Raw genomic sequence first — 9,513 nt, forward strand, 5'->3', positions numbered from 1 at the left:
CGCTCCACGGGACCGGCGTCCGCGTCTCCTAATAACACCGGCACACGTCCACGCCCAGGTACTGCCGGTTGTGCTCGCCGGCGGCCCCAGGGGTGATGCTGAACGGGGCAGTGGCAGGGGCCCGACGCGACGGCGAAGTGGCCTCCTCTTTCATGGAGCCGCGGCGACGTCCCGAGGAGGAGCCGGCCTCGCGGTCGTGCTTCCCCTTGCGGTCGTGGTTCCAGAACCCTATGGTTGCGAGGCGGCCGGCCGGCGAGTTCGAGGCTAGGGTTTGGTGATGTCGGGTTTTGAGGAGGCCGCGGGGTGAAGTGGGAGTGTGGACGACGACCGCTCCACGGCTTCCCCATTTAAGAAGGACCGCGACCGTTCGCCTGGGCGGATGACAGGCGGGGTCGCCCGCGCGTGCGCATTGATGTGGGCGGATGGGAGGTAGGTGGCCGCCTGCCACGCGACTCCGACGCGGACGAGCGACGCGTCCGTTTAATGTCCGCCGCGACCCAAACCCGGCGCATGTTTGCACTCGAAATGGGTCGATCCTGATACAAAACGGACCAGATGGGTCTGGTCCGTCGCGCGCTGGGCCGACCGTTTTATCTCTTTTACCCCAAACGAACGGGGCCAGACAGAATGGGGTCGCGCGGTGGAGTTGGCCTCATGCCCCCCTCTTCTTCAGCAGCCAGTGGATGTTTTGTTCTTCTTGGTTTTTATATTAGTTTATTACAGAGGGAGTAATACTCTACTGGTAATCCTGGCCTGTGTGCGCTAGGTCTGTCCATTGTTTTCCTCCACCAACAACGCATCGTTACTTGTTATAGACGGAGACAGCGATGAGATGGAACGAGCATTATGAAATCGAAGTCTTTCCGAGAACAGTAGGAGCGGTCGGGGGAATCGTTGATTCGTTTCCCAACGCAGCGCAGCGCGTGGCAAGACAGTGTGCGTGGCGCGCGTGACGCAGCAAGCTCCTCCTCACGCGCACTACAAAACACACTTACCACGACCACCGTCCGCCGCGCAGTGTGAGCAGTACTAGAGCATAAGACGGACAGAGACAGAGAGGGAGAGAGGAGCATGGAGGCGGCGGCGGTGGAGAGGAGCGTTGTGTGCGTGACCGGCGCAGGGGGCTTCGTCGCCTCGTGGCTCGTCAAGCTCCTCCTCTCCAAGCCCCATTACACTGTCCGCGGCACCGTGCGCGATCCCGGTAAGAGCCCTCGACCTCCTCGCTTCGATCCGACGGCCCTTCCCACCAACTCCCGAAGATTCTTTTTCATCTGGGCTGTGCCATCGGAGATCTATGCTTACGCACGAGTATGTAGGGATTGGTCAATAGAATGTAATGTAGTAGTTGCTGAAAAATGAGAACCCAATGTTGACATGAAGATGCTGACCTCCGACGTATTGTAGTTCTTGAATTTCTGAAAAATTGCAAGGGTTGTGATGGTGGTGCTGTGTTCTGTGCGTGCCCACATGCTGCAGGTGATGCTAAGAATGCTCATCTCAAGGCGCTAGAAGGTGCCGGGGAGAGGCTGCAGCTGCTCAGCGCCGACCTGATGGACTACGGCAGCATTGCGTCGGCGGTTGCTGGCTGTGAGGGCGTCTTCCATGTTGCCAGCCCTGTCCCTTCTGGCAGATCAACCAATCCCGAGGTGATATTCTCAAGAGCACGTGTTTCACAGTTTAAGGGACCATTTCTTATTCATAGGAGACATACTGAATTCAGGGCATAACGTGTGAGTGAGATGTGCAAATTTTAACAAGTGTGTATTCTAACAATCTGTTACTCGTTTGTAGGAAGAAGTTATAGCCCCTGCTGTAACAGGCACACTGAATGTGCTGAAGGCTTGCCACGAGGCAAAAGTTAAGCGAGTTGTCATAGTGTCTTCATGTGCTGCTGTGTTCAACAATCCTGACTGGCCTAAGGGCAAAGTATTTACTGAAGACAGCTGGTCAGACGAGGATCTCTGCAGAAAGGGTGAGGTAAGTAAGCCTTTGCATTTGGTAAACCTTTGTGTGCTAACGATATGATCTTCTTCAGCTAACTGCACAAACCATTCCTGGTCTCTTGTTGTAATTCCTTGCTATGGATGACCCCTATGAAATAAGTTATCTTTGTTGTCGTCCTGGCAGGATTGGTATTTGCTTTCCAAAACACGCGCAGAGCGTGAGGCTTTTGCTTATGCAGCAAAAACTGGGCTGGATGTTGTAGCCATTTTACCATCCTTGGTACTTGGCCCCTTGATGCAGCCTACAGTGAATGCGAGCAGTAAAATTCTCCTTAAATATCTCAAAGGTGAGTGTGTTTATCTTCGGGTTCGTTTGTTTTACATGCCCTTATATGAAACAGTACACAAATGAGTCAATATTGCTCTGTTTATTAAACTTGGGCATCAGAAAATGATGTCTGCCCTCTGTTGCTTGTTTCTAACTGAACCAAGCATAGCACAATGGACCTTTGTACTTTTAAAATCAAAGTTGTTCAAAAGACCAAACTAGTTTGGGCTTGTATATAGTTTTGTTTCTATAAAACTGAAATACCTCTCTTTTGCAGGAGAACATGAGACTGTAGAAAATAGATTCTGGAATCTAGTGGACGTTCGTGATGTCGCCGATGCTCTTCTTCTGGCATATGAAAATCCAGCGGCATCTGGACGGTACATCTGCAGTCCAGTACGAATAAAAGTCTCTGATGTCATAAGCATTCTGAAGACCTTATATCCAACATACACTTATCCCAAAAAGTAAGCGCCTTTCTCAGCAGGCAAATTTGTTTCATCTTACTACTATTTCAATCCTCACAAGCTAGATGGCACCCCCTGAAAAGGAAGGATAAATATAAGTCTAGTTATCTTTTCCTGAGATAAGCAAGTATCAGCAATTCAGCATCACCTGGAAAGCACTGGAATGGGGATTGTTGTCATTTGTCAAATCGAATAAAGCATAGTTTTTCAAAGTGTAATACCAACTGCACATACAATTTAGCATGCATTTTACGATATGAAATGTAAAAACTTTTAACAGAAAATGTTGTCACGATATCATAAAATGCTTACGATACGGAAATATCCTACTGTTTTTTCTCCCTTCTGACAAATGCTTTTCCATACTTAACTTGGGCGCAATTTGCTCTCTTCGAATTGGTTTGCAGCTTTACGGAGGTGGAAAAAGGTAACGTTATGAGTTCAGAGAAACTTCAGAAGCTAGGGTGGACCTTCAGGCCTGTAGAGAAGACCCTCGGAGACAGCGTCGAATCCTACAAAGCATCTGGCATCCTGAACTGAACATCCAACTAGGGAAAGTAATAATGCTTGCAAACTCCTTCTGGTTCATGTAAGCAGTGAAACAAAATAAGTTGGTGACACGATCATCAAGGGAATCATGTGAAATAAAAGAAACATTGGAATATTATGTGTGTTTTTATTTCTGAGGTCTCGCGCAGTGTTCTGTGCTTCTATGAGTGACTGCCTGCATATATTGTGTGATTACTGAACCTGTTAAAGCAGGAACATATTGCCCATTTTTTCTTAGGCGAGTGATAGGCGCCGGCACGCCGGCCCAAAAATTTGGGCCGGTCTCTGCACTACCACACGATACGCCACTTCTAAACCGGTACGATCATTCGTTCGTCTCACAAAAAAAGCAAAAAAAAAAAAGAGGATAGAACCCACCGCAACCGCTCATCCTCATCCGCACTCGCTGGCTTCCCGCACGGCGGCACAACATGCGCTCGTCGGCCGCCCTTGTGACCCAGGCTTGCCCTCGATTGCTCGCCACAACAAGTCGCCATTGTCGTGCCCGAGGTCGCCATTGTAGCTCCCGACCACCCCGTGGTTGCAGCACGGGGGCACACTGTGGCATCTCCGCCACCAGCCGCTGTTGCAGCGCCGCCGCCACCTTTGTCCCTCGCCCCAGCAAATCGACTCAAAGGGAGGCGATGGGTGGGGCTGTTGGGGCAGGGGACTTGGAAGTGGTTGGTTAGCTTGTGTTACGTGTTATGGAATAGGTATGAAAATTCTTAAAGTGATATGAATCAAGTGACCGGTCACAAAGATTGATCGGTCAGTGATGACATGTCATCAGTGACCTCCCAATGTGGAATGACCGGATCATATCTGACCGGTGACAAGTCATCAATACCCCTGTAATCGCTATCAGCGTTGAGTTGTCCGCCAATTGGCCGGTCAATGATGACTTATTTTAAATAGTCATGAATGATGCACATTTCGTGTCAGTCAATGTTGACCCTTATCACTGACATGTGGCCAGAGACCAGTCAATGATGAGGGGTCAGTAGTATACCAATCTATAGTAGTGAGAGGGTCATCTAGCTAAGACACTTGGGATCAGCTCTCAGTTGGAATAATTGGTGCCTCAATTTTAGCGACTTTCGCCTTAGCACCACACTCTCAAAATATTTAGCACCACCCTGGGTTGCATTGAACGTTGGCCAATGTTGCTCATGCTCTAAGACCATCTTCAGCCCCCCCCCCCCCATACACACATATAAAACCTTCCACTGTGGGAAGTTGAGACTACTTTCTCATCCTCAAATTTCGTGATCACAAAAAATCACCCCAACTCCCTCTAAATAGGGGGGAGGGGGTGCAACTCCCCTGATATTCTCTCCCGGTTGGGGCCAAGGCCAATCGTTCCTTCCCGGCAGATGCAACCGCCACACCTCGCCAACTCTCAACTCAAAACCCCGCTGCTCGCATGGAGCTGCCGCTGAGCTCCTCCCTGTCAGGTCCCAAGGTCGCCCCCTCCCCCCCCCCCCCCCTGTGCCAACCCTGATTGTGACTACACCGACTCCCACGTCCCAAATTGAGATTGGGCACCCCCAACTCCTTGTCGCGAGCTCGCCGTGGGACAAGACCCTGCCACACCCACCTCGCCATAGACGATGGAGAGGCCGGGTGAGGAAAATTCCAACGCGGATCACCAAATGACGTGTCCGTGAACAGCCCAACCATCCAACCGTGTTTGTCAAATCTAGATTGTGGATTATGACTGACAACGGGTCAAGTGGACAAAGAGAAAATAAATGGGGACAACCGAATCAACTAACAGCGAGCCAGGCATAGCCCCCCCCCCCCCCCCCCCGAGTTTGGGGGGTTTTAAACGCCGGGGTAATACAAACAATTTCGTGGCTAAAACTGTCCCCAGATTCTTTAAAGTGCACGCGCACTTTTTGGAGGAAACAAGCGGCCAGGCTTCACAGCCATGCATGAGTTGTTTTTTGTCTACTAATGCATGTCGTTATTAGTATTAAATGTGTTCACACTGATTAGTTCTATTTGAAAGCAACAGCTTCACGTGCAATTATTTCGGTTTTTCAAATTTTTAAAAAGTCATATCTTTCAAACCGCGCGTCGGAATCCAGACCCGTCTTCACCGTTGGATTCTTCGCGGCGAGATCTTTGAAACTAGATCCCGCATGGGTATATTTTGACGAAATTTTTCTGATGCCAACGTTGACGCTATATTGTGCAACTTCAATATTGCACTGTGCAACTTTAGTACTACATGGTGCATTTTTTTCAAAATTAGTTTTTGGAGCTGCATGATCTAATTTCACATGAGGTTACAACCTAGCAACCATGAAAATTTGATGTGCAACTAGTCTACTGTCCTGACCAACTATGTAGTAGTCAATGTGCAACCCTTGTCCCTACTCGTGGATGTGTAGGTTTTTTATAGTTGACACACCCTGCCCCACCTTCCCTACCAGTGATATGTGCAATTTAGTCTGTTGTTCGAGCCAACTTCCTATTATTAAATGTGCAACTCCTTCCCCTCCCTACTTGTGGATTTGTAGTTTCAGTTGGCGGGGGCAACAAATGGAGTTGCACAAAGTCTGCTAGGCAGTTGGCCGGAGCAACATATAAAGTTGCACATCTCACAAGCAGAGATAGTTGGATGGTGAAAATTTCACATTCATGAGGGTAGTGAAAAGTTACATATTCACGAGGGTAGTAAAAGTTGCATATAAACGGGGCGCTAAAGTTGCACATCCCACTAGATGGGTGGTTTCGGGTGCTAGTAAGGAAATTACACATCCATGAGGTATGAGGGATAGTTGCACATCATTGATAAACAGTTGGAGGTGATGGTATCCGAAGTTGCACTTCCACTGCTAGACAGTTGGCTGATGTAGCAAACAGTGAAAGCACAATCATGAAGCAAGGGGAAAGTTGCACATGAACTACTAGGCAGTTGGTCTTGGCAAACACGAATTTGAACATCTCACTAGGAGGAGGTAGTTTGGGGGTAGATGTGCCATAAACTACACTTCCACAAGGTAGGTGAAAAGTTGCACATCCACTATCAGGTAGTTACACACCGACTGCTATGCAGTTGTACAAAACAAGGGACTTAGTTGCACACAAAAAATTCGTCGAAATATATCCATGCGGGATGTAGTTTCGAAGAGCACGTCGCGAGGTTCCAACAATGAAAACGGATCTAAATTCCGACACACAGTTTGAAAGATATAGCTTTTTAAAAATTTTAAAACCCAAAATTATTACACAAAAGACAACGTGAGCTAGATGCATGCAGACATCATAATAGTAATGTATTTTTTAGCACTTTTGGTTCACACGAAAAATAATACATTAATTTTTTTTAAATCATATGAAACAAAAACTTTTTAAATAGGTAGGCCACTCCGGACCACTAGGAGCAGCCGACCGCTCTCTAGACGTGTCCAAAACTGTGTGAGCGGTCAGGAGACAATTAGGCGACGCGGGAGTTGCCCTGAGAGGGGTGGGAGGTGCTGAGGGATGATGGCAGGGGGAGGACACTAAAAATTGGTAAACTTTCAAATTAAAATAAATTGGGATTTTATTTGGGGGGCGAGTGTACTGGGAATTTGGGATCCGCGGCACCTCATCGTAATCCAGACACTGTTATTGGGACAGCCCCGCTTCACCCTGCTGGAGATATATTATCGAGGATTTGCCTCAGTTACCAGTGGTCTCTTTCAGTTTCGGGTCGCAGCACAGACAGGAGGAGGGACATGGAGGCGGCCGGCGCGGGGAAAGCGGCGGCCGTGTGCGTGACGGGCGCGGGAGGCTTCATCGCCTCGTGGCTCGTCCGGCGCCTCCTATCCAGAGGAGACTACGCGGTGCATGGCACCGTCCGTGATCCCAGTAAGATTTTCTTGAGATGATCCATCCTCCTATCTCTCGCAGGTCTAGGCGAAAGCTTTAAGATGCGAAGTTCCCCGTCTGCAGGCGACCCCAAGAATGATCACCTGAGGGCGCTGGCCGGCGCCGGCGAGCGGCTGCGGCTGTTCAAGGCCGACGTGCTGGACTACTCGAGCGTGGCGTCCGCCGTGGCCGGCTGTGCCGGCGTCTTCCACATCGCAAGCCCCTGTCCCGCCGCCAAATCGACGAACCCCGAGGTAATTAACAGCCTAGCTGTAGCACACAAGCGTGAGCATAGGCGACGGTAATTAATTGGTTGCGCGGCGCAGGTGGAGCTGCTTGCACCGGCGGTGGCCGGCACGCTGAACGTGCTCAGGGCCTGCCGCGAGGCCGGCGTCCGCCGCGTCGTCGTGGTATCGTCGGTCGGCGCGGTCTTCATCAACCCCAAGCTCCCCGAGGGCCCCGTCCTGGACGAACACTGCTGGTCCAATGAGGAGTACTGCAGAACAACTGAGGTGACAACTCGGTCTATTTTCTCTCTCTCTCGCTCGCTCTGACCACTCAGGAGTAAATTAAGCTGTAGTACTAGTTGTTTTCCAAACTGATTTTCATGAGAAAGCTTGCACCAATCTGCCAGTCACTGTTGTTTTCATCCAGTTTGTTCAAAAAGCCATTTTCATCCGGATCCTGCTTCATCCATTTCACAATGTAGTGTGTCCACGCTTTCCAAGATTCAAATTTAACCATAAATTTAATCAATGAGACCAATTGCGGTAGGAACAAAAATTATATCACTGAATTCGTATTTTCGATATGAATTCAGTGATATAATTTTTGCTCCCACCACAGTCAGTCTTGTTGATTAAATTTACGATCAAACTTGAATCTTAAGAAATACGGACGCACTACATTGTGAAATGGAGGAATGGAGGGAGTAGCTACTAGTACTGCTGGACTGACACGATGGCTTATGCCAGAACTGGTACTGTCTGTCCAAGACACTAGCCGAGCGCGAGGCACTCTCCTACGCAGAGAAGACCGGGCTAAGCGTGGTGACCGTGTGTCCCTCGCTGGTGTTCGGCCCTCTGCTGCAGCCCACGGTGAACGCCAGCAGCTTGTTCCTCATCAACTACTTGAAATGTAAGCTCCATTTTGCGCCCTTTGATCTTTTCGCATTCAGATTCAGATATGTAAATACAGATGCAGTTCTTGCTAACATACGGTTGGTTTGATCTTGATCTACGAATGCAGGCGAAGGCGCGGACGCCATGGAGGACAAGGTGAGGAACATGGTGGACGTCAGGGACGTCGCCGACGCCCTTGTACTGGCGTACGAGAGCCCGGAGGCGGCCGGCCGCTACATCTGCAGCGCGCATGCCAGGAAGGTCTCTGAAACGGTTTCCATCGTCAGGAGCATGTATCCGAACCTGAACTACCCAAAGAAGTAAGACGCCACACTTACGCTCGCCTTACGCCACGTATGTGCAGTGATTGTGTGCAAACTGACAGTAAGCTCGTGATTTTGACGGCGGTGACGATGATTTTGGCAGGTACGTTCAGGTGGGAGATCAGAAGGTGTTCAGCTCCGAGAAGCTGCGGAGGCTGGGGTGGAAGTTCAGGACGCTGGAGGAGATGCTTAAGGACAGCGTTGAGTCCTACATGGCTGCAGGAATCCTAAACTGAGCTTGGCAATGCGACTGTCAAACAAACTGAATTTGGCCATGGTGTATGTGCAAAAGGAGTGAGTGTGAGGCCTTATACAATGGAAGATGCTTAGAAAAATAAATCGAATTTTTCTGAAGCATCGACGCCTATTTCTATAGGAGAGATGCTTAGTTAAGCGTCTGTCCTGTACAAATAAGCACAGGTGTTTAAGAAAATTCTGATTTATTTCTCTAAGCACCTCTCCTAAGCATCTTCCATTGTATAAGGCCTGAAGTGTATTGCTAGTTTCAATTCATGGGCAGCTGGTTAGCTGATTTGTGCCATGATCAAACTGTACCCTGAAAATTGTAGGGTGTTTCTTTTTTGCGGGAAAATATTCTTCTTTTTTAAATTGGAAAACTTCTATTTCATTAGCCAAAACAACCAGCTAAATCGCTGGTAACCAGACCACAAGCAAAGTCTGGGACACCACCCTCCCATACAGTTGAGGAAGCAAGCTCTAGGGTAGCACCAAAGGCAGCTAAAGAATCAGCTACTTGTATTACTCAAAAACTGAGAATCTTCTATTAAAATATTATAAGCTCGCCGCCTGGTGCATCGAGAGTTGTGGGGACGCTATAGGTCTATCCTGAAACGGTGTGTGTCGTTGGGCCAGGCGGTTTTGAGAAGGTATTGCTTGATTTTTGTTATACTTTTTTCCCTG

At 49.0% G+C, this 9,513-nt stretch overlaps 2 protein-coding genes across 2 annotated transcripts; both read left to right on the top strand.

Moving 5' to 3' along the window:
• Window positions 1–862: 862 nt before the first annotated feature.
• On the top strand, window positions 863–3,417 carry LOC125521226 (cinnamoyl-CoA reductase 1-like). Its single transcript, XM_048686288.2, has 6 exons — window positions 863–1,201; window positions 1,477–1,646; window positions 1,792–1,977; window positions 2,128–2,290; window positions 2,549–2,738; window positions 3,146–3,417. Exons 1-6 carry the CDS (start codon window positions 1,072–1,074, stop codon window positions 3,276–3,278), a joined length of 972 nt encoding a protein of 323 aa, XP_048542245.2. The 5' UTR covers window positions 863–1,071; the 3' UTR covers window positions 3,279–3,417.
• Window positions 3,418–6,752: 3,335 nt separating this feature from the next.
• LOC125521225 (cinnamoyl-CoA reductase 1) lies at window positions 6,753–9,201 on the top strand. Its single transcript, XM_048686287.2, has 6 exons — window positions 6,753–7,148; window positions 7,233–7,402; window positions 7,475–7,660; window positions 8,123–8,285; window positions 8,397–8,589; window positions 8,696–9,201. The coding sequence occupies exons 1-6, from the start codon at window positions 7,016–7,018 to the stop codon at window positions 8,826–8,828; spliced, it is 978 nt and encodes a 325-aa protein (XP_048542244.1). The 5' UTR covers window positions 6,753–7,015; the 3' UTR covers window positions 8,829–9,201.
• Window positions 9,202–9,513: the final 312 nt, after the last annotated feature.

The sequence above is a fragment of the Triticum urartu genome, chromosome 7A (genome assembly GCF_056163025.1).
Source record: "Triticum urartu cultivar PI428250 chromosome 7A, HENAU_Tu73, whole genome shotgun sequence".
Lineage (NCBI taxonomy): Eukaryota > Viridiplantae > Streptophyta > Magnoliopsida > Poales > Poaceae > Triticum > Triticum urartu.